Source organism: Emys orbicularis, chromosome 4 (assembly GCF_028017835.1).
Source record: "Emys orbicularis isolate rEmyOrb1 chromosome 4, rEmyOrb1.hap1, whole genome shotgun sequence".
NCBI lineage: Eukaryota > Metazoa > Chordata > Testudines > Emydidae > Emys > Emys orbicularis.
Window position 1 is genome coordinate 43,648,818 of NC_088686.1, and position 25,983 is coordinate 43,674,800.

A 25,983-nucleotide genomic window follows, 5' to 3' on the forward strand; every position below is an offset into this window, starting at 1 on the left:
ACTTCAGTAGACATGTAGCAGTTTGGCCAGCATGGCATCTGCCAGCTTGGCTTACTATGGACTCAGAGGGCAAAAAGAATATTAATTCAAGTTCTGTGAATCCAGTGCAATGATGAGTGGAAATTGTAACACCTCAACTTTACCTCGCACCTTGCTTTCATGAATCCACAGTTGTGTGGGACTAGTATCAGAGCCATCTGCACTTAATATGGGGTTCTGGAGACCAATATTTCCCCATTACCCTTACCCTACCCCTGACACATTACAGGGACTATGCTGCTTCCACACTATATCGGAGTCACCTTAATGGGCCCTTGGCAGACCACCCAAGCCATTTGGCATACAGCCCAAGTCACTTGGCCTCACTAGACTCCTCACTCTACCCACTGCCTAAATACCCTGGACCCTTGCACTTTGCGCAAAGTGGCCATCTATTCTTAGTTTCAGGACAGCACCAGAAACTACCTGGGAAATATTGAAAACAGTATTTAGCACCAGTGTTACTAACCATAACAACTCTTTACACTCCCTAAAAAAAACCTGGCTGTCTGAGGAGGGCGCTAGCCTTCCTATCTCCCCCATATTACACAGCATGCTTAGGCTTCATGAGCTTGGGCCAACAGCTTTCTGAAGAGGGTCTATCGGCGAAGCTGTCACCACATGTTGGGAAAACTGAAATACTCCCTGGCTTATTTATTTTTTTTAAAGTCCCCCCCCCCTTTTTAAAAGAGGTTTTTGTTAAATGCTGGAGCCTTGCATGGCTCACAAACAGCTGCTGATTGATACCTGCAGCCCAGAGAAGCCCTGGAGAATAACAGGCTGTCATGGTGCCAACAACATACAACTCACAAACTCCAGCGTCAGCTGCAAAACTCCCCTGGAGATAAAGCACTTGGGAAAGTAAAGCAGCAAAGCCTGATTCCCTGGTGCGGGGCTCTGGGGAAACCCTCAAAAAGGGGGGCGGGGGCTTTCAGGGACAGGAAATGCGTTTCTTTCTACAATTCATGCTTTTGGCAGGGGATTCTTGTTTATATCACAGGATAAAACACCAAACTGCGAATGCCGTGCTCATCCTGGGAAAAGCCAAGCCAAAGCATGACCCTGGGCTGGATGGAAAATGTGAGCATGAACTGGCTTAGCAGTCAGGCTGTGGTGGAAACTTCACTGTCCAAGAGGAGGTAGCCCAGAGGAGAGGCCTGATGGGAAGGGGGGATTTCCCTCAGTCAGGGGAGTTGGAGGCCCTTTGTGCTACCTCCTGATATGGCACTCTTGCTTGGTTACTGAAGTCCTATTTGGATGAGATCTCTCCACTCATCTCAGCCAGACTCCAGGGCCCCTCTGTCCAGCTTCATTGGCAGCTGACTTCAGGGACAGTTGTGTGGGGACTGTCCCTCATGAGGGCTGTCTTATATTGTGCCACCCTACATAGAACCTCTGGATTCTCCACAGTCTCCTGAGAGAGATATTTGCTGGGAGACCGAAGATAATCCTATCTCAATCCATCTTCAACTAGGTTTCCATCTGTAAAACACCGGGGGCCTTGAGCATAGCTGCTCATACGTCTGTCTCCTGCCGTAACTGAACCCCCTTCTCTTGCATTTCAAACACACTCAGCACTGAGCCATCTGTTCCTTTCCCCAGGAGGCTCCCTCATTCTTTCTTGAGACAGTGCAGATTTTGGAAATCTCCAAAATGTTCACACTGAATTCCATCTCAGGACAGTCCTGGAGAGCCTCAGGCCAGCGGAGGGAAAGTAGCTGACCTGCCTCATCCCTCCAAGCCTAGGTTATAGAGAAGTGTCTCCATTTCTACAAAAGGGTGGGGAAATGCAGAAAATGCAGCTCTAATATTTCAGTGCCTCTTTTTGACCTGTAGGAATGGCACAGTTCAGAGATGAGCCCCTGAATATTTTTGTTTTTGAGCTAGGTGGTTCTGCCCTAAAAGTGATGCAGAAAGGCCTCTCCTCTGGGAAACTTCCCGGTACCTTTCTCACTTTCACAGCTCAAATTAGCTCCAAATTAATTCCACCAGCTATAGCACAGCAGCATGGCTTTCATTCCCATCTTACTACCTGCAAGGCTGAGCAACATACAAGACTCCAGGTCCCTGTGTGGGGAAGAGCCAAGGATGGATAAAAATACTGCTGAGGGGGAAGAAAAAAACAAAACAAAACAAAACAAAAAAAACCCAGAGGACGGGGGAGAAGCCAGACATTCGTGGGATTCCCTGACAGCTCCATGCAGAAGGAAGGGCTGGGCTGGAAAAAACAGGACCCAGGTTCCTGCCAAGCTGTCTGAGGCCCGTCCTTTCCAAATCGCTCAAAGAAACAGCCAAGGCTCCCTCGTAACCCTTTCAGCACTCACCCGGGACGAAAGGCTGCTCTGGACATTAAACCACTGAATGCCAAATGCTAAGGCCCTCTCCTTCCTCAAGAGCATTAAACAGAACAGCTGGGCTCCCCCACAACAGTGAAACTCAGATGGGAGCTCAGGACATTAACCCTACAAGCACCACATTGTACTGACGGAGAGGATTAGTCATGTGGAAGGAAGAAGAGAGACCCAGATGCCACTTTGTAATGTGCAATTTCTGCAACCCCACAGGACATTTGAATAAAACCTAGGGAGAGCAAGAAGAGAGAAAGGAGCTATAAGATAGCTACTGTCAGACACTAGCACTATTCAAATACCCCCATGTCAAGTTAAATACGAGGGAGCAAAAAAATAACAGTACCCGTGAAGTTAGCCACTTAGCCAGAGAAACATACCCAGGGATGGTAGCCGAGAGACATGGACAGGAGATGATTGGAGGAGTAAGAGAAATAGGATGTACCTATTTCAGAATGAAAAGTCCATACATGTTGCTGAGTTTTATATTAACTGCAACCACCAAAGATAAAGACCTGGATATCATTGTGGGCAGCAAAGTGTGTAGCAATGGATAAAAAAGCCAACAAGATGTTAGGATGCATAAGCAATGGGATGGAAAATAATGCTGAAAAATATAATAATGTCATTATATAATTCAATGGTATGCCCTCACTTGGAGTAGTGTCATCAGTTCTAGTCACTGCTATAGAAAAATAGAGTCAGACAACAATTAGAGGCCTGTAAAGCCTCCATATGGATACTGAAACGGTTGAGACTGTTTAGTTTAGGAGAAGACAAATAAGAGTGGGCATGAGAGAGACATTGCTATGAAAGGTATAGAGAACATAAATTGAGCACTCCTATTTACTCTCTTGTATAATACAAGAACAAGGGGACATTCAATGAAATTGAAAGGCAACCGATTTAAAACTGATAAAAGAAAACCTTCACATAATGCATAATTAATCTGTGGAACTCACTGTTACAGCATATAATTAAAGTCAAGATCTTACCAGGATTCAAACAAAGGACCAGACACTTATGAGTAACGAGGATGTCCACAGTTGGAACAGAAAATATTGTAAGAACTATTAACCCATTCTGCTTCCAGACATAAGCCAACCACTAGCTGATGGGGATTAGGAAGGAGCTTCCCCTATGGATAAGTTAGTCTATTATTGCCCATTACAAGGTTCTTGTATCTTCCTCTGAAACATCAGTACCGGTCGTTCCACATACAGAATACTGAAAGAGAAGAATCAGTTGTTTGATCCAAGATGGCAGTTCCAGTGTTTAGAATGGGTGGAAGATGGTTTGTGGAGGTAACTAAGTGAGCTAGCCCAGGCCCTTAATAAGTAGGAAGGGATTGTGAGCAAATGGCAAATCTTCATCTCCCACTTCATCCTCCTGATAGCTTCCATCATGATAGAGCTTGGTGACCAGGAGGGTTAAGCCCTGGGACACGGGAATGAGAACACCTCCACTGAAGGACACAAAGGGGTGAAGGCTGCATACTGAAAGAGATCCCACCACATTACCTCAAACAAGACTGCAAAAGGGGACTATAACTGCTCAGGGCCAAGCAGAGAAAGTGGGGTAAACGGGAGACAATTCTTCATTCAACAAGAGCCAGTCAGAGAAAGAGGCCCCCAAGTTCCCAATCCTATAAAGCCCTCCCAGAAGCAGCTGAGAGCAAAGGCCCCCACTCACACAAGCTGACTTGTGCGCCACTCTGCCTTGCCGTGAAGCCCCAGCTCTTGCCTCCAGCTCACAGCCCCAGCACTGGCTCCTATATGCTCACTGCACTCAGCCCAAAACCCCCTTCGCCTCTGGAAAGGGTCCTGAGATTAATCTCACTTATTACCTCGGAAAAATAACAGCACAGCAGCTGCCAGCCAAGTCCGACTCAAACAACGTCTGGGAAGCCGAGACTGCAGGGCCAGGCCTCAGACTGTCTGGGCAAGTCATGAGCTTTCTGCCTTTCCTCTCCCAGAGGACCTACCATCACAGGCTTCTCTAGTGTGATTTATCCAATATACAAACTATCAAGGCTGGTCATGCATCTCCAAGTTTGACTAACCTGGTTTGCTCCCACAGTTAGGTTGTCATCAGTGTGCATGGGGGCAGGATAAGATATGGGTGAGTGGCTGCCTGTGGTGGTAGGGGAGGCAGATGTATGCATAAATGGTGTAGAGATGGAGTAGCTGCACGTACCAACTTAAACTCATCCTGCCTCTAGTTTACAGATGCCCAGGCAGTATCCCCCCAACCTAGTGTGGTGAGAACAGAAGGTGAAAGTTCAGTTCAAAAACCTAGGTTTCTCAGACACACACTGCTCTTCCGATGCCAAAGCCGAGGGCTGAGGTGCCAGGGTACTGCCAAGGGGAAGCTAGCGGGAGCCCAATAACAAACAGTAACTACCGCCCACTTCTAGTCTCCCCCAGTCAATAAAGTTAATTGATCCAAGTCTCCAAGAAAGAGAGGCCTCTAGTGTGATCAGAGTTCAAGGGCTGCCTTGATGCAAGTGGTGGACTAGATGACCTCTTGAGGTCCCTTCTATCCCTACATTCCTATAGACTCACAATGTGCCTGTCCTAATATAAGACATTTCTCTGTCTGACAGGGACTCTTCTATGAGATAGGTTTCAGAGTGGTAGCCGTGTTAGTCTGTATCAGCAAAAACAACGAGGAGTCCTTGTGGCACCTTAGAGACTAACAAATTTATTTGGGCATAAGCTTTCGTGGGCTAGAACCCACTTCATCGGATGCATGAAGTGAAAAATACAGGAGCAGGTATAAATACATGAAAGGATGGGGGTTGCTTTACCAAGTGTGAGGTCAGTCTAACAAGATAAATCAATTAACAACAGGATACCAAGGGAGGAAAAATAACTTTTGAAGTGGTAAGAGAGTGGCCCATTACAGACAGTTGACAAGAAAGTGTGAGGGAACAGTAGGGAGAAATTAGTATTGGGGAAATTAAGTTTAGGTTTTGTAATGACCCAACCACTCCCAGTCTTTATTCAGGCCTAATCTGATGGTATCCAGTTTGCAAATTAATTCCAGTTCTGCAGCTTCACGTTGGAGTCTGGTTTTGAAGTTTTTGTTGTTGAAGAATTGCCACTTTTAGGTCTGTTATTGAGTGACCAGAGAGATTGAAGTGTTCTCCTATTGCTTTTTGAATGTTATGATTCCTGATGTCAGATTTATGTCCATTTTTCTTTTGCGCAGAGACTGTCCGGTTTGGCCAACATACATGGCAGAGGGGCACTGCTGGCACATGATGGCATATATCACATTGGTAGATATTGCTCCTATATTTTTCACTTCATGCATCCGATGAAGTGGGTTCTAGCCCACGAAAGCTTATGCCCAAATAAATTTGTTAGTCTCTAAGGTGCCACAAGGACTCCTCGTTTTTTCTAGGAGATATTTTTCCTAACGCAGTGCTGGCCATTGCAGGCAGCAAGACAAAGGCATCCACAGAGGACACCGAGCTGGGGCCACTCCCAATGACTTCATAGATGGTAATCACAGACAGCAGCACCAGGATAACCTGGGCCAGATTTACCTTGTGCTAAAGACTCTTCCTTCCCCACCCTAGGTATGAGGTAGCACAGCCTGCTACTGGCAGGCACAAGAAGGAAGCACAATGTAGGTGGGAATGGAGAGATCATAAGAACATAAGATCGGGGTGTAAAGAAAGGGAATTGTGTGGGGACTGCGGTGCGAAGCAGATAGAATGTGCTGTGCAATGCAGAGAAACAGAGCCCATTGTTACTCTGGCCCTCAGAGAGTGAGTGGGAGGAGACCAGGAAGGGGAAAGGGACAGACAGGGTCAGGGGAACTTGACAGATGAGTGGTTAAGATGATGCAGTGCTGGAGTCAGTGGGCCTGGCTGCTCCTGTTCTGGCACTTCTGTGCTGCCTCACCAGGGAGGTGCGAAGGTCAGTGCTGAGTTTGCTAAGGCTGAACTGAGGGACTATTGTGTAGCACTCAGTAGCTGCTGCTCTTGCCCTACATTTCCTCTGGGAGGGATCACTGCAGTTCAGGCTCCTCAGCCTTCAAGTTAGCCTGCATCCAGTTTGTGTGAAAACAGTCAGGCCCTGCTCATGTGGCAAAACAGGGCATGGGGCCGTGGGGAAGTTGTCCGCTCCTCACACAGGACTGTGGGGCACCTAAAGCAAGCAGCTCAAAGACAGCAACTCCACATTCATCCTTGAGACACAGGGATACAGGAAAGAGCAGGTCTCAGATGACAAAAAACAGCCCCTGCCCCCACCCCAAATCTTTGCCCTTGGCTCCTAAGATACCCAGAACTCTCCCCTTTCTCATAACTGGAAGCCTCCCTATAGCAAACTCTATCCCATGGCTCCCTGTTGCCGCCTCCGCCCTGCGATGCTGCCCAAGCCAACTTGACCCCAACCCTGCTTCAATCTCCATCCAGGTTGTCATCATATCTTGCCTTAATACTTTGGATTCCCCAAATCTCAGCTCATTACACCAGCCTGTGTAGAATGCTACTACCTCGGTCAGCTGTACACAGCAATACAGCCCCATTACCTGCCTTTCCTCCCATCACCACTAGAGCCCCCAGTTTCATCATATTTTAATTCTTCTCAGGATCCAGTTGAAGTTTGTCCTTGTTTTTATAATCCTTCATTGACTCTGAGCTGATCCCATCTGTGCTTAGCTTGCCTATTGTTGGCATCCACTCTGTCCCTCAAGAACGTATTGTGCTTATCTGTCATTTTTGGGTGTAGTCAGAGAGATTGGGGGGTGGGGATTCAGTGAGGCAGCCAGTTGCTGTCAAAGATTGCTGGGAAAGCAAACAGTAATTTAAAACCCCACATCTCCAAAATTTAAATAAATTTTAGACCCTACCCAAAATGGGAAAAGAGGAGATGCATCCCCCTTCCTCATAACAAAAGCTACAAGTGCCTCTTGGATACCAAGAATCAAAGCCACTCCTCCCATGCCTTTAAAGATTAGGGAATTCCTGGGACCAATTTTGCCAACCACTGCCAAACTTCCAGCTTTTTCTTTGACAATTGCTGTAAGGTTGCTTATTCATTGACAATACAAGAATATAACCTAGAGGGTAATAGGGTAATAAGGAATAGCCAACATGGATTTGTCAAGAACAAATCATGCTAAATCAACCTACATTTCCTTCTTTGACAAGATTACTGGCCTCGTGGATAGGGGGAAGCAGTAGACATGATATATCTTGACTTTAATAAAGCTTTTAACACTGTCCCACAAGACAGTCTCATAAGCAAACTAGGGAAATGTGGTCTAGATGAAATTACTATAAAATGGATGCACAACTGACTGAAGTCTCATATGTAAGACATGGGAGGTAATTGTTCTGTTCTATTCGGCAGTGGTGAGGCCTCAGCTGGACTACTGTGTCCAGTTCTCGGCACTACACTTTAAGAAAGATGCAGACAAACTGTAGAATCCAGAGGAGAGCAACAAAAGTTACAAAAGGTTTAAAAAACCTGACCTATGAGGAAAAGTTAAAAAAACTGGGCGTTTAGTCTTGAGAAAAGACAACTGAGGATGGACCTGATAATAGTATGCAAATATGTTAAGGGCTGTTAGAAAGAGAACAGCGATCAGTTGTTCTTCATGTCCACTGAGGGCTGACAAGAAGTAATCTTAATTTGCAGCAAAAGAGATTTAGATTAGATATTAGGAAAAACTTTCTAACTATAGGGATAGTTAAGCACCGGAATAGGCTTCCAAGGAAGGTTGTGAAATCCTCAACAATGGAGGTTTTTAAGAACAGGTTAGACAGTACCTGTCTGGGTTTACTTGGTCCTGCCCCAGCATAGAAGGGGTATGGACTTGATGACCTCTTGAGGTCCCTTCCAGTCCTACATTTCTATGATTTCTCTGAACAACAAGATGGTCAACTCCATGTGCTTTGATTCTGAGTAGTCCTTCAAGACCTCTTCTTCAGAGAGAGTTCCAATGACTCCAAGTCTTTCTTCAGAGAAGTGGATAACAGTAGTCAGAACTTTGCACTCTGAATTGTCCAGCAGCTCTCAAAAATTCCCCTTTTAATTTGTAGGCAGATCTAAAGGTTTTGGCTTCCATTATTCTGGCCTTTTGATGCAGACAGCCATGCAGACAAGACACCCCCCCCTCCAAATGAAGAGTCTCTTGAGACATCTCTCCTGCTTGCTGGGTGCTCTGGGATAAAGGCACCACAGGTCAAACGCTCTTTGGAGGAATGTACCACTCACAGGCATTGTAAGTGCCTCATCAAAGGCATCATGACTAACACTGGCAAAACACTATGGTATGAATTATTTTGGGGGGTTTACAATATATATATAAAAATACTTACAGGCACTAAGCTACACAATTAGAGTGAGGCAATAGTTCTGGGGCTGCTTGTGCCAGAATAGAGCAGGGCATTATGGGGGTGGAGAAGATTTTATAACCATGGATGGATTGTCAGATCTGCAGCTGATGCACGTGCAGCCTCTAACAGTGAAACTGATTTAGAGTGATACCATGATCATGAGGCCTACAGCAGAGATCTGCAAAGGAAGGAAGAGTCCTACTGAGTAGCCCTTTGCCCTGTTAAAACTGGGGCCCATTCCCATTGGTACGGGCAGCGTGGAGGAGGAGATGGAAGCAATACAGGGTTGCCTGCACTCTGCTGCTCTCGCAGGCTACACAGGAGAGGAAGGAAGCTGTACACCTGTTGGATAGGTTCTTTATTTGGATTAGGTAATAATTCCCTTGGCTGGGTTCCAAGAACAGAATTGCTGCCTCTCTCAATAATTCTAAACCCCACAGGCAAACACTGTGCTAGGGCAGGCACAGGCCAGGAATTCATTTCTCACATTCCTCTTCTACAGGCAGGGGGAAAGGCACTGACTGGTGAAACAAGAGCCGCTTAGCCTGAGCTTTCCAGTACAGATTTCAATCCTCCTGTTGCAGGGTCCATTTGGGGGGACCACCCAGAGCACACTCTTTCTCCTGTGCCCCTCAAGTTTTATCAGCCACCACCCAGCAGCTTTCCTGCTTTTAGTAACAAGCACTACTAATTTTTTGCACTTAACATGGCACTTTCAATCCATAGAACTCAAGCACTTAAGAGGGTTAGGCTCATTATCCCTATTTTACAGGGCAAAAACTGAGGCAGAAAGGGAGGAAGAGAAGCAACTTTCCCACAGGTAGTCAGGGCTGAACAAGGAATAGAACTCAGGAGTACCTGGATCCTAGTCCTGTACTCAGTCTTGTACAAAACAGCAGCCCCACTTAGCTCCTAGCCTCAGTAACGCCAGTCAAAGCCCCATTCAGAATCCTTTGGGCACATCCCCCCTCTACCACCCTCGGGCAGTTATCCCCATCAGAATCATATACAGTCCTCTGTTCAGAGTCCAAGGGGTATATTAACCACTAATGCAAATTCCTATGCTCTACTTTGATTAGAAAAAATGAGGAGAGAACAGAAGGAAACCACTCAAAGGGAGACTCCCGGGAAAGAAGGTCTCTGCTGATTATTCCTTTGTCTTCAAACCCCCCAGCTTTGCATCCAGGGAAAAGCCTAACCAAACTCAGGCCCTGATGGAGTTTTCTATGCCATCAAGTAGGGAATAGTGCCCTGGATAAGTGCTTGGAGGGAAACTACTTAGACAGATATCTCCTAATCATCCAACCTGCCCAGCCCCTCCTCTTCCCTTCACCATGGCCCTGCCACCACCTGGGATCAAGGGCTATTTTCACGGGCTGTGTTTCTGATGGATCTGGGAGATGCTGGGAACTGTGTTTCTTTACACCTGGAAAAAAGATCTCCTGAGCAAGAAGCTAATGAGGAAAGTGAACAAACTCCTGGCCCCTGTGCACTGCATCCATCTCCCTTAAAAAGCCAGAAGCAGCCAGATTAACTTACCTGACTGCTGAGGAGGTAGGCTTGCTGTCAGTTGTGGAAGTATCTGGCTGAACAGCCCACATTGACCCTGCTGTGTTAAGTGCTGACCGGTGGCTGATAGGGGAGGCTGTGCTCCCTCTGCTTACAGCTCCACTTGCCAGGTTCAGGTTTGTTAACTAAAAAGACAGACAAAAATACATCAGACACTACAAAGACCCAAGAAAGTAACAGCAGGTGGCTTGGAGAAAGATACAAAACCATTGGCTAGACAGTCTGATAATGGAAGGAAGACTCCTGTAGAAACCTTCCCCTCCTCCCTGGAGAAAGGCTCTCTTGGACTGGAGCAAAGCTGTGCTGGCTGCATGAAGCAGTGGGGAGGGCCATTGTCAAAGCCACCCCACTCTGAATGGCTTCCAGCATCCACGCTTCATTGTAACACACCCATGCAGTGGAGCACTGGGGAAGAAAAGGGCAAGGGCAGGGGCAGAATTCACAAAGGAAAGCAGCACTGGGCCCCTACACCACTGATTATAATTCAGAACAATGAAACCATGAAAGTCATAAACCAGCTGCAAGCATTTACAAAAGCCAGATGCTCCTCCTTGCCCCCCACTTCCCCAGATCACTGAGCCAGATCACTCTATATATTTATAATTGACCCATTACCATTTTACTTACATAAGATTCCCACCAAATTCTGTCCCAAAGGGGAGAAATTTTCCACCCCCCTTGAAGCTGTTCACCCAATTAGGTAACCAGTCAATTAATGTCAGCTCTGAAGTGAGGCAGGGGTTGTTCATTTGCTTTATCAATTTATAAGAAAATTGCATACATATTTAATAACACAAATATTACTTGTTCAACTGTATCCTTCTCCCATTACCCTTCTTGGGCCACTCATCTTCTTGAGAGTGCAAACTCTGAGCAGGCACTGGTTTACTATATTTGAAGAGCACCCAGCAACAACGGGGCACTGATCCTAACTACTGCAATGTAAGTATTAAATTGCAGACAAAAAACTATGTTAAAAGACCATTATTAAGGTTGCTAAGTCAAGTACTCATAAGTTAGGGAATACTAGAATTTAGGTTGTCCAGGCAACCTTAATTCAGACCCCTTGTGTATATGCATTATGATATAGTCTTTAATTACATGATCACATGCTATTTTTTCCACTGGGCCTCTGCCTCATTCAGTGCACAGAATGGATCTGCTCTGGGGATGAATCAGGGTTTGTATTGAAGGAGACTGTTGTATGCAGGACACCTAAGTTAAGGCAGCTGAATGCTGAGCTGGAGAACTGAATTCTATCCCTGCCTCTGCCACAGGGTTCTTGTGTGATGCTAGTCAAATCACTTAAACCAAACTTTTCATAAGTGGTCACTGATTGTGTGTTTCTCATTTTCTGGGTGCCTACTTGAGGCCTTGGGGTCTGATTTGCAGAAGTGCTGAATGCTCCCAGCTGCAACTGAAGTCAATGGGATCTGTAGTTTGAATATATAAAGTGCTGTACAATGCTAAGTATTCTGAAAAATGAGATCCTAGGCGTCTCAAATTGGACATTCAAAATTAGTGGATATTTTTGACGTTACTCTCTCTGTGCCTCAGTTTGCCATCCGTAAAATGGGGATGATAATACCACCACCTCACTTCACTTCATAGTGGTTATGAAGATTAATTAATTAATGTTTGTCAAGAACTCAGATACTATGGTGAGAGCACTGAGAAAAGCCCATTTTGAGAAAAGTAATAATTCTGTCTTCAGAGCAGGGTTTGAACAGTGTACAGTAAATAAGGCCTGGGGCCACACATTGAACAATGAGGAGAGGACAAAATATTGAATAGTAGCTCATTAAGTAAGCACCATCTGTTCTGTGCACTGAATGAGATGGGTCCTCTGGAAAAAACAGCATGTGATCATGTAATTAAAGACCATCATAATGCATACACACAAGTGGGCCAAATTAAGGCTGCAAAGGCAACCTTCCTTCTGGCATTTTCTAACTTTTGAATGCTTGACACTGCAACTGTAACTGTGTTATTTTAATGTAGTTTTTTGTGTGTAATTTCCTAGGTTTTTAAAAAACAAATTGACATCCTCCCTTCCCCCACAAATTCCATCATATGGCACCATATTAAAAATCACATGGATCATCAGCAGGGTTGGAACCTTTACATCCACTGCCCAGATCTCTGTCACTTGAGATACTGGAGTAACTGAGAGCAGTAGTAGGATGTCATCCTCTATGTGGACCAGCACTAGAGGGGGACAGGGCACTAGTGGGCACAGACACTTCTGCCCATACCCCCTAGTTGACCCCTTATGTCCCATTCCCTCTCAGTCCTGTCTCTTCCCCACCCCAGCTCCTTACTTTAGCCAGTCCCCGTCTCCATTATTCAGGCTTGTCATTCCAGTCCCAGTCTCCTTACGCAAGAATACCTAGTCTCATCCTTCCAGAGTCCCAATCTCTGCTCCAGACTCTCAATCCCACCTCTACTTGCTCAGTCAGCCCCAGCTCCCCTCACCCCTGGCTCCTCATTCGATTGGTCTCTTTTTCTCCACTTCTTGTCTCCAGTCGCTTGTCTCCTCCAGGACATCACCTCTCAGTGCCTGCTCTCCAGGTTCCTCACCCAATCTCACTGTCCATTCCCAGCTCCTTGTCCCACCCTCTTTGCTGGTTCAGTCCCAGTTCTCTCCCTGAATCCTAGCTCCTCATCAGATCTGTTTTCCCTCCTTCCCCACTGCCCCACTGGTTCCCAAACCCAGTCTCCTTGCCCAATCAATCCTAGTCTCCTGATCATCCCATCTTCCAGTCCCACTTTCTCCTCTTCCCCCCATGAGCCTCCAGTCTCCTTGTATTTATTTACTCCCCACCCCCAACTTTAACTCTCATTTTTCTGCATTTGAGTCACGCAGTTTCCTCCTCCATGCTGCCTGGGCCTAGCAGGTGGTCATGGAACACAGGAGAGACAAGCTCCCCACTTTCTGTTACAGTGCCCAGCCCTGGCCTAACCCACAGCAGCCCAGAGCTGCAATTACAGAGAAAGTCCTGTTAAGCCCCAAGATGGAGCATTTTCAGTATGGATGGAATCTTCAGGGAATATAGCTGCTAGAATCTATGAAATCTCTAATGAATATATTCAAACTGTAGTTTTTCAAAGGCTTATAATTTGGCCAAATTTGGGCAGATTTTCATAGGGATGATGCAAAGGCCAGCCACCCACCTGCCAAATTTCAAGTCCCTGCTCCAAAGCATGGGGAAACTAGAGCATCTCAAATAAAAAACTGCCAGATTTTTTTAAACATGCACAAACCAACATATTTCTCCTAACTTCATTTCTCTGAAAACATAAGCATTTTCACTGAAAATTTGCCCCAAAAATTCAGCCTGAGGCAGATGCCTGCCATGGAATATTTCAGCCCAAATGGTTAAAGTTTGGCAAAGTTATAAGCAACTGAAAACATGGTCTTTCTATGGGAAGTCTTATGCAACTTAGTTGGTGTACCAGCCCTGCCTATACCAATAACAACAAAGTGTTATTTTGATGACTTTCTTCTGAGAGAACAAACACTGAGCCCTTCTGTAGCTCTGTATAAATATGAAGCATTTATATTATGGTAGCAGCTAAAGATCACAAACCAGATTGGGCCTCATTTTACTAGGTGCTGTACAAACATCTAATAAATGACAGTAACTGCCCATAAACAGCTTACAGTCTATAAAGACAAGAGAGAACAGGTGGATGAGGCAAACACTATAGGATGTGTACAATTCTTCACCCCCATCTGATACTTTGGTGCATTTTTCTCTCTGATACCCTAATATTGTTTATTTTAAAGCTGTCTTTCCAGGCAAAGCAGGTGAGAAAAAAGCCGAGTGTGAAGGGTAAGGATATTTCACACATTCCAGCTAGACAGGTGTTTAAATTACAGCAGGATCAAATACAGGCAATGGATTCAGACAGAACCAGAGAGAGTGTAAAGCTTACTTACAGCCAGCCCACCCGCTGGGTGCAACGACTTGTTTTTACTGCTCCATGCTCTAGTAAGTTTCAGTTGCTAAAATTAGCCTGCCAGAGTCTTGGCATGGCAGATTCCTGGGTACCCCCTCACCACAGTGTCTGTGCCAAACAGCTTGACCTTGATTTTCCTAGCGATGACTGTCATTACTGGTTATCTGATAAACTGCCCACTCTGTTTCAGACACAGGGAAGTGTTTAGCAACAGATGAGTTTGGACCTGGAAGAGCACAGTTTGTAGTACCCAGCCCAAAGGCTGCAGCAGAAACTACTTACAGAAAAATCTGCTGCTTCAGGGATGGAAAATGGAGCAAACAGAACAGTAGGACTAGTGGAGCTGAAATCGGGAACTGGTGATTAGTTTGGAACTAAAGCAAAACTTTTGCCTGATTTCTATACTGAGCTGAATTCACACATTGACCTTATCAGGCTGGACACTTAAACCCAAGTGCTGCATTAGCCTGGTCCTACTGTTGGTTTCTGCATCAGTGCAGGACTCCATTGGTACTGTCTAGGGAGTCCAGAGGGACCCCAGCAGACCATTTCTCCTGCTCAAGGAACCACTTGTACTCACTATAGCTCTCTTTGTGCACTTGCCCCAGCTTTCAGTGTGGATCATTTTAAATTAGATCAGGAAGAAAAGGTGTTCTAGAAATAGAGCTGGGAGTCAGTTTAAAGAGTACAGCCTCTCATCACTCCACAACATGGCCTGCTCTAGTGTCTCCTCCAAGGACCCTCCTCAACCCCAAAGAGGGAATGAAAAGTCCTGCTGCCTTGGAGCGTGGCACCCCAATGCCACATAATTCTTTGGCAGCATTATGCATCCTACAACCCCATCCCTTTTAAGAGCACACTAGTGAGATAACTTTCCCCTTTTAGACAGATTACTGTAGGGCAGGCACAGCCCAAAGTTCCTCTTCCTTGTGTCCAGGATCAGTCCCTTTAGTCTCTGGTGCCTCATAAGGAACAAGATTACAGCACCATTTCTGGGCTCGGACAGAGGATCATTCCACTAGCAAAATCAGAGGCTGTCAAATTTTACACCACCTCACTAGGGCTTCTTCTAGTCATAACAGGAAAGCTAAGACATTACCATATGGATGTGCTATTTGAAAGGCCACAGGACTTGACACTGCCACCTTTGCTAGTGGATAGTGAGTAAGGACAAATAGGCAAGCCCCATTCAATTCCCACTGGGGTTCTGTAGGACAGAACATTGGGCAGCTGTTGTGCACCATTGGAGTTGATGGAATGACTCCGACTTCTCTTTGTGGAGTGCACATTCCCACACATCTTCTCATGGACGCCTCCTTCTCCAGCACAGATGGGCAGAGCTGGAATAGCTAGCGGCTGTAATTTAGGATCGAGAGGCAGCAGCAGAGTTGTAGTGAGGGGAGGATGCCAAAGCATTCGCTAAGATAAGTTTTATGAACTAAGTTCCCAAGTTTTGCTTGGAACATATTTTCCTGTAGAAGCTGACTGATAAAATTAAAATTAGTACTCAACAGTAATTATCCTGACAAGCCTCCAAACCACCCCACACTCAAGGATCTTCATAATTTTGCTGCTCTCTGCTTATCCATTCTTGTCACTCATCATCCACACAGTTGTCTGCTTCTCAAACAAATGGTTCTGTGCTTTCTTCCACGCTGCCCCTTACATATGGCATGCCCTCTGTGAACCGACCTGTATGGTAACTAAACTGCCTCCTTCAAAACTCTCCCCAAGACCCTCCTCTGTAGTCTTGCCTATGAGATCAGTCAATTATATCTGAGGGGGGAGAGGGGTCACCTAATTTTCTTCAGTTAAGAAAAAAATTACTTTTTGATGGTGTGTCTCTTCCTCCACTCTTCATGAGTTACTTTTCATGAACTGTAAGCCATTTGGGGCAGTGACTGTCTTTGTATGTTTCTGTATGTCAGCTAGCACAATAGAGCCCCGTTCTTGCTGGAGCCTCTGAGTGCTACTGTAATACAAATATTAATTATGATTAATAATTTATTCCACACTCCAGACCGGTGTGTTGCATTTTACAGAGATGCCACATGCATCTCTGTTCTAGGCCAAACCTGACTGAGTGGGTCCAACAATAGTGCTGGAGTAACTGGGAGCACTGGAGCCGGCCCGTCTGCCTTGCTTTCCTCCGTGTTTTGAGCTGCCAGAATGTAACAGGCCTTCCCAATGTGGGAAACATTGCTGGATCTTAACTTGTCTCTTTTCTGGACAGCAAAAGGAAACCCCAAACCACCAGCCTCTTATTAAACCCACAATTCACTGTTTGAATAGTGGGACAAAATACACCCAGTAAGGGCCCTTCGGAGAAACCACACAGTACACACTCACTACTCCAGGGTCACCTTCTCATGACCCAGGTCAGCTTTCTGGCCACACCCAACCAGTACAAATCCACTTCAAGACAGTTTCATTTCATGCACAGATTTGCATTTGCTGAGAAGACCAGCCAGAAGAAATGAGAACTGGGGCTAACGGGATGGGAGGTGTGAAATCTGTGTGCGCACCAAGGCTGATCTGGCCAAAGGCCTGTGACATTCCTTCCTGCTTGCTGAGCTTACCAGCTTACAGGATATACATATGCATACAGAGCACAAGTGTTCCAGTCTCCAGAAAACGTTCCAGACAAAGACCTGCCAGAGACATTCCTGGGAAACCTGACAAACTTAGAGATTTCTTTGTAGTGTCTCCAGCGTATGCATCCATTTAACAATAAAAAAAAAACAAGTTAGTGCTGCCGCCGTGGATGGCTAAATTCGCCTTTTGCTTCTTCTCAGAGTTAGGTTCTCATTTAAACACTCTACCGCAAAACTTCCCACTGGGAGTGATTTCGATGGGGCAGGGATGTGTCAAATGATTGATGATCAGGGCACAATCTTCCTCAAACGTGAGTTCCTAGCTGCACAGCCTGCCCCATTTGGCAGCTTGGCAACTCTGCAGATTACAGGGGCCACTTCACCGTAACAAAAGCCTCTGCTTCCATTCCCTCTGGAGCCTCAGAGCAGTAGGAGGGGCACAATTCCTGTGCTGCAGAAACCACACTGACATTTTCTCCTCCTACAGCCTCTGCTGAGACCCTTCACGTTATTACTGATTTGCACAAGTCAGCACTGTCAGAAGTAACACCCATCCCTGAGAACAAGCAGTGTGTGAAGAACAGCTAAGGGGTGAGGAATAGTGGCCCTACAACGATGCAGAGGGAGAAAGCCACATACAGCAAACCAAAGAGTTACAGAAGGAAAACAAAGCAGCTTGAGATGTCCAAGAGATAGACTGAGCCACAGCAAGGGACTAGGGTGACCAGATGTCTCGATAAAATCGGGACTGTCCCGATATCGAGCAGTTTGTCCCGCGTCCCGACCGAAGTACGGTCGGGACACCATTTGTTCCGATATTTTGTTTCGGGCGCTTTTTTTTTCTTCCTTCTCTCCGTTGTTGCTTAGGTGGCAGTGACCGGCAGGGGGAGCGCCTTTTCAATTGTTACACTCACCCAGCACTTCGGCGGCGGGTCTCTCAGTCACCGATGGTATTCGGCGGCATTTCGGTGGAGGGTACTTCCTTCTTTGGTGGCAAGGTTTATAACTCGCCACCGAAATGCCGCTGAATACCGTCGGCAACTGAGGGACATGCCGCCGAAGACTCGGACGGGTGAGCATAACAATTGAAAAGGCGCTCCCCCCCTGCAGCGGTCCCAATATTTTGGAATTCTCATGTGGTCACCCTACAAGGGACTAAACACTGATAATAACCCTGCTGTACATGGATTTTTATTCCTGTCCTGAGTTTTGAGGTCTTAGTCTAATCTCTACTTAGCTGCCCGAACACACAGTTCTCAGGTCCAGGATAGAAGGAGTTGAGCTGTGTATTCACACATGCGCTTTGCTTTGTGTGGCACGTTTAGGCCATGTCTACACTCGCGATCTTACAACTTCACAGCTGTACTGACGCAGCTGTACTGCTGTACGATCTCCCGTGTAGCTGCTCTTTGCCGACAGGAGAGAGCTCTCCCGTTGACATAATTAAATCACCCCCAATGAGCGGTGGTAGCTATGTCAGCAGGAGAGCATCTCCCACCAACATAGTGCTGTCCACATCTGCGCTTCTGTCACTGTAACTTATGTCATTCAGAGGGGTGTTTTTTCACACCCCTGAACAACATAAGTTATAGCGACAGAAGTGCTAGTGTAGACATAGCCTTAGCAAACTACGGCTAAGGGGACTTCAAGCTGCACAGTAAGAGACAGACAGGCAGCATGGAAAGTAGCTGCACAGGTTTGGGTTTGATCACTGATACCTAGTGGAAGGTCCTTATTCTGGGGTTCCTGTGGCAGACTATTCCTACAAGGTCACCCTGAGGCACTCCATGCTGGCCACCCCAAAGCTCCCCCCCATCCCAAGGTTTAGCAAACTTGTCTGGTTTCTGCTAAAATCCACTTTTTGTCCAAATGAAAAATGTAGAGCAAGAAAAATGCCACATTCTCCTGGGGATCTGTCAGCACGTTTGCTGGACCTTGGGCACTGGCTGGCTGTATAGCGGAGAAGGAGACAGCTCATTCTAGCTCTCGCCTGGGTGGTCTGATGTTATCCCTTTGATTAAACTCCTTGTCTGGAAGAGCTGGAGCTGTTCCTAACGATAGCTGGGTCCTGAAACCTCACACTCTCCTTCATGGAGAGGGGCAGTGCTCCCATCAGGTTTCCCCTCCTACTCCTCCCTGCAAAGCTGGGCCAATTCAACACATTCTTCTGTTCACTAACATTAATAACCACAAAGTGCTACAGCGTGGTTGATAGCAGCAGCAGACCCCCCGCCCCTGTGATATGAGACCTCACACAGATCCAGTGCTTGAGGAGAGACCCTCCTTTTACCTTACAGCATATTTCAGAGAAAAAGGTGTACAGTACCGACAGAAAGAGGCATATACACATCCATGTGCCCCCTGTCCCTGTGCACACCGGCAAAACACAATTATAACATGCTCCCTGCAGAAAGCTCTGCCAAGCATGAAAACAAGCAGCCACTTTGTGCTCTAGATACATTTTATGAGTGGACTTCAGAAGTAACACACTGTAAAGAACATTGTTGTAACTAAATCAGCAGGTAAAAAGGCCTGGATTACTGTTGCGAGGTCCTCATCTAACAGGGAAGGCCATAGCCAAGGATGGAAAAAAAAGCTGTTTTGACTACTGCTTCTTGGCTTGGCCCTCCAGAAGCAGCAGAGGATCCAGTAAGACCCCTAGTTTATTAACCAAGTTACCAAAAAGTAGGAAAAACCCCTCACAGTGAGGGGGAGTATATTGATTCAGTCATTTCTTCAGGCTGCACCCTCCAACACTGTTTCTAGTTCATGTGTCATGAGCCTCAAACAGCTTTTTCATCCATACCCTAAACTCAGCCAGGCAAACTGAGCAACTGAAGTGTCAGGACCCAGAGAAACAAAGACCTAGAGCTGTGTGTCAGCCTACTGACAGCACTGCAGCCCAAACCACTGCACATATTCATCAAGATATGAACACAATCTTGTTCATCACCAGGAACTCAACCAACAAAGCCAGTATAGACTCAATGCCATGACTAGGCCTAACACTGAAAAGAGTCAGGGAAACGCAAGAAATCCAGATATTCCTAGTACTACTTCACCACAATCATCTCAATAACCTTACACATAAAATAAAGATTATCTTGTCTAGAATGCAAAAAACGTGGGAAAGAAGAAAGGGTCACAAAGGTGGGAGAAGCAGCAGAGCATGCAGATTCCTCATAGAGTTAAGGACTCACATTAGCATAGGAACATAAAAATTGCCAGATCAGTTCAGAGCAGCGGTCCAGCAAATCCAGTATTCTCCACACAGGAAGCCTTGGCAGGCCACATTTGGCTTGCAGGCCACCTATTGAGAATTACTAGCCTAAAGCAACAAATAATGAATTAACGATGATGAAATCCAAATTGCAAATCCCTGTCGTACAAGCCAGCCTCCTTACAACTAAGCTGCATGGGCTCCAAGCCTGTGGAAGTGACTTCAAACAATTTTATTAATAAGATAAGTACACCTCTACCCCAATATAACACTGTCCTCTGGAGCCAAAAAATCTTACCGCGTTATAGGTGAAACCACGTTATATCGAACTTGCTTTAATCCGCCGGAGTGCGCGGCCCCACCCTCCCAGAGCACTGCTTTACCGCGTTACATCTGAATTCGTGTTATATCGGGTCGCGTTATATCGGGGTAGAGGTGTAATATTCTTATCTAGGTGCCTTCTATGTAACATGCCCTTTTAGAATGTCCCTACTTCAGCCACGTCCCATTGGGCTTTGCAGTTATGTTCTGATTCCTCCAAACCATCACCTTTCAAGGTATTTCTTATACATTTCTAGGACAAGAAGATTGTGTATGTCTTAAGTGCAGCCTTCAGCTACCCAGGCACTCAAGAGGTAGGACGTCTCTAGAAGGGGACAGACACAGAACTGAGAAGTTGCCCCTTGCAGCAGCTGGAGAGGAAGAGTTGAGTTCATCTGCAGGCCCTCTGCTTGGGCTTTTCTGCCTTGGCATTCTATAACTCAAGGTACTGCTGGCTGGGCAATCACTCTGAAGCCTCACTTGAGAGGATGCCTAGCAATACATGCCACCAGGCTGCACTCCAGTCATTCACCCTTATATCACCAAAGACAGGTACCCAAGTGTTTATACTCTGGTCACCCTTCCCCTCTCCCTAGAATGAGAGAGCCCAGGCACTGGGCTGAATTTCCTTTCTTATCCCAAGTTGTGAACATCTATTTCAGCTTTGTCTTTGGCACTACCTCACACTTCTACACATAGATCCTTGTCGGGGTTGTCAAAGTTCAGTCACAGAGTTCTAAAACACAAACCATGGCCATATTCATCTTCAATACAGAAGCAAAGCTTTTAGAAACTGTATATCCCAAAATACATTGTGTCCCAGTTGTTCAGGTCAAAATGGAGCATTGCATGCTGAAACCTGTCATCTCTGAAGACTGTATTTCCATATAAAAAATGAGGAACTGCAATCAGCAGGAAAGTGAGGGAAGGTCTGGGATCCTAACTAATTGCAGTGTGGCCTTCAAATGAGATCCCCCCACCCAGTCTGAGTTTCCTTCTATAGAGGACCCTGGAACCATCCTAAACCTAACCCCTCTATGAGTACATAACTTGGGAGACCCTGGAAGCATGAAAGCAACACTAGCCACTCTCCTTATACAAACAACATATTTCCAGACTTACAACTGCCTTTTACAAAATACTGGAATGCCCTCAGATTCAATCATTCATGTCTACTGCCTGGCTCTCCCTTGCGGTCCCTACTGATTATGGGGATAGAAGCATTTCCTTCAAACCAGTTCTCTCATCTTCCTCCCCATTCCCAATTCAGTCAGTCATAACATAAAAATGTATGTGTACTCTGCATCACAATTAGTTACCAGGAAAGCATTTAGGCCTTTGTAAGATGGCGAAAGCTATTACTATCTCCATGCAAATTTGTCTCATCAGTAGTGATGGAAAAGGGAAGCCAGACAAAGCCATGAGAATCCCATCAGCCATTTGTAAATAGTGGCCAAAGGGCAGCTGGAGCTTTCTATGCAAAGACTAGGAGACACTAACAAGTAGACCTGTGTGGAAATCAGATTTTTCACTTCAGGGAAAGCTTTATGATTTTGAAATTTCTTCCATTCCAAACAGTGGGGGTGGAGGGATAGGGGGGAATGGTTTCAGGTCAATCAAAACATTGTGTTTCAAAATTAGACTAAAATATTTAGATTTTGTTGACTTTTTCATTATATATTTTATAATATAAAACAACTGAAACAAAGTAATTTCAAAATGGAAAATCAAAATAATCTGCTCCAAAAATGCTGAAATGAAACATTTCAATCTTATCAAAACCTTTTTTTTTCAATTTTCATTTAGAAACAAATATTTGTCAAAGGCAATGTATTGCCATGACATGTTTTACTTTTCATGAATTAGCACTGTCTGACAGAAAAAATGTTCCACCAGAAAATTTCTGAACAACTCTACTGACAAGCTTTTGAAATAAAAGAAAAGTCTATATTCTATTGCAAGTATATTTAGAGTTGGTGCAAAGTGCCAGATTGACATCTTTGAGGATTGAACACTATGGGCAGCAGCAATTCAAGCTTCTCTCATCGTTCACTCCCAATGTCAATCCAGACTTAGAGGGACTATCTTCTCTAGGTTTCAGAGTAGCAGCCGTGTTAGTCTGTATCCGCAAAAATAACAGGAGTACTTGTGGCACCTTAGAGACTAACAAATTTATTAGAGCATAAGCTTTCGTGGGCTACAACCCACTTCTTCGGATGCATATAGCATATTAGTCTCTAAGGTGCCACAAGTACTCCTGTTATTTTTATCTTCTCTAGGGGCAAGACATCAGTTCAGGTTCCATGACTGACTCAGTCCTTGTCTTCTCTATTGAGTCTGCCAACAAGAGGGCCAAATTCTAAAGGGGTTTTGGTACCATGGCTATCTGTCCATTAGGGACCAACTAAGACCATCAATGAACTTCACGCAAGGGTCACTGAACAGCTGTCAGATTTAGTCAGAGCTACTAGGATTGAACTGGGACCATTAGCCAGAGGCAGAAGAGTCCATAACACTGGTCTATAATTTTTGAGAAGTCGTCTGCTTCAGAGATAAAATGTGCTATTTATTATGTATTTTGATGTGCTGAATTCAAATATGACAATTAAAACAACTGATTGGCTACTGTTTCTAAGATATTTACGTTTTTACATTTTATGTCTATGTATATTGTGTAGATAGTAGAGTTTTAATCATAAATTGTAAACCTAGGTCTTTTCATGTGTCTATGGTTGCTTTACATGATAATATTTCACCTGTCCTGTTTATGTAACACTTTAAAAATCAGCAAAAGGGTTATATAAATAAAATTTATTATGAAACAAAAGGCAAAAAACTATTCTGTACATAGTTTAGTCCTATTCAGTGTCTACTCGGCGCTTCTTGGCTTGTCTCTTGTATTCATTAAATGGAGCATCTCTTGTCACTGTCCAGCAATAGTCTGCAAGCATTGATGGGCTCCATTTGCCCTGATAGCATTTCTCCATTGTTGCAATGTCCTGGTGAAATCGCTCGCCATGCTCGTCGCTCACTGCTCCGCAGTTCGGTGGAAAAAAATCTAGATGAGAGTGCAAAAAATGTATCTTTAGTGACATGTTGCAACCAAGGCTTTTGTATGCCTTGAGGAGGTTTTCCACCAACAACCTGTAGTTGTCTGCCTTGTTGTTTCCGAGAAAATTTATTGCCACTAACTGGAAGGCTTTCCATGCCGTCTTTTCCTTGCCACGCAGTGCATGGTCAAATGCATCATCTTGAAAAAGTTCACGAATCTGAGGACCAACAAAGACACCTTCCTTTATCTTAGCTTCACTTAACCTTGGAAATTTTCCACGGAGGTACTTGAAAGCTGCTTGTGTTTTGTCAATGGCCTTGACAAAGTTCTTCATCAGACCCAGCTTGATGTGTAAGGGTGGTAACAAAATCTTCCTTGATTCAACAAGTGGTGGATGCTGAACACTTTTCCTCCCAGGCTCCAATGACTGTAGGAGTGGCCAATCTTTCTTGATGTAGTGGGAATCTCTTGCACGACTATCCCATTCGCAGAGAAAACAGCAGTACTTTGTGTATCCAGTCTGCAGACCAAGCAAGAGAGCAACAACCTTCAAATCGCCACAAAGCTGCCACTGATGTTGGTCATAGTTTATGCACCTCAAAAGTTGTTTCATGTTGTCATAGGTTTCCTTCATATGGACTGCATGACCAACTGGAATTGATGGCAAAACGTTGCCATTATGCAGTAAAACAGCTTTAAGACTAGTCTTCGATGAATCAATGAACAGTCTCCACTCATCTGGATTGTGAACGATGTTGAGGGCTGCCATCACACCATCGATGTTGTTGCAGGCTACAAGATCACCTTCCATGAAGAAGAATGGGACAAGATCCTTTTGACGGTCACGGAACATGGAAACCCTAACATCACCTGCCAGGAGATTCCACTGCTGTAGTCTGGAGCCCAACAGCTCTGCCTTACTCTTGGGTAGTTCCAAATCCCTGACAAGGTCATTCAGTTCACCTTGTGTTATGAGGTGTGGTTCAGAGGAGGAGGATGGGAGAAAATGTGGATCCTGTGACATTGATGGTTCAGGACCAGAAGTTTCATCCTCTTCCTCTTCCTCGTCTGACTCAAGTGAGAATGATTCTGGTGCATCAGGAACCGGCAGTCCTTCTCCGTGGGGTACTGGGCGTATAGCTGATGGAATGTTTGGATAATGCTGTAGTGAGGCGGCCTGGCTCCCGACGGCCCCTGAGAGAGAGGAACCAGAACAGCCGCCCAAGTGGGCGGAGCCATCCCCACCTGTCCCCGCCCCCCGGAAGTCAAGGGGCGGGACAGGAAGTATAAAAGCCAGACCCCAGCACTCAGTTGGAGCCGAGCGGCCGGAGAGGCCAGACGCTCCTGCTCGGGCTCCTGCCAGACCGCGTCTCCCCAGAGCCGGGCACCCTGACGCCGACGGATGGAGCCTCCCCAGAGCCAGGTATCCTGACGTGGGTTACCCGAGCCTCCCCAGAGCCAGGTACCCCGAGGTGGACTACCCGAGCCTGCCCCAAGCCCGGTACCCCGAGGTGGACTAGCCGAGCCTACCCCGAGCCCGGTACCCCGAGGCGGACTGGCCGAGCCGGCCCCGAGTGCGGTACCCCGAGGAGCGACCCGAGCATAAGCCTGACCCGAGACCGGAGGAGCGGCCCGACCTAGACAGCCCTCAGCAACCCGAGGAGCCCATGGTGTGGGACCCCGCTGCCGAGCCCAGCGATGAGCAGGTACCAATGGAGGAGGAGATGGGAAGTGGCCCGGGGATAGCAGACCCCGAGCCTATGTCAGTGTGTTGCGGTCAGGATCTCCACTGACCCCGCGGCAGACGGACTGCTGCGGATAGGGCCCCGGGCTGGAACACAGTGGAGTGGGTGGGCCTGTGTTCCCCCCTGCCACCCCACACCGGGTGGCAGTCTCTCCTCCTCCCTAACCTGAGCCCCTAAAAGACTGATTGCTTGCTGCCCCGCCCTGACCTAGGGCCTGGGCGGCCACAAACTGACCCAGCCCCTGGTTAAGGGCCTGGGCCTCTAAGAAACTGACTGCTTGCTGCCCCGCCCTGATTTAGGGCCTGGGCTGCCACAAACTGACCCAGGCCCTGGTTAAGGGCCTGGGCCTCTGAGAGACTGATGGCTTGATGCCCCGCCCTGACCTGGGGCCAGGGCTGCTATTACTTGTGTGCTCAGCCCCTGCCTAAGGGCCGGAGCTTGTGACCTATTGTTAGTGCTCAGCTCCGGCTGCAAGGGCCTGAGCCCCTTGAACTATTGTTTGCTGCCCCGCCCTGACTAAGGGCCTGGGCTTATTGACTTCGTTAGTGCTCGGCTCCTGCGGCAAGGACCTGAGCCCCCTGGACGATTGTTTGTTGCCCCGCCCTGACTAAGGGCCTGGGCTTCCTGACGTTGTTAGTACCCAGCCCCGGCTGCAAGAACCGGAGCTTAGGGCCTGGTCTACACTACGACTTTAATTCGGATTTAGCTGCCTTAATTCGAATTAACGCTTGACCCGTCCACACAACGAAGCCATTTAATTCGAATTAAAGGGCC

General features: G+C 46.3%; 1 protein-coding gene across 1 annotated transcript in view; it reads right to left on the reverse strand.

Moving 5' to 3' along the window:
- The window catches only part of TTLL5 (tubulin tyrosine ligase like 5), a 201,614-nt gene that overhangs the window by 65,334 nt on the left and 110,297 nt on the right, over nt 1-25,983 (reverse strand). Inside the window, exon 29 of the mRNA XM_065403286.1 lies at nt 10,285-10,439. Coding sequence (XP_065259358.1) covers nt 10,285-10,439 — 155 coding nt within the window. The remainder of the gene's footprint in view (nt 1-10,284; nt 10,440-25,983) is intronic.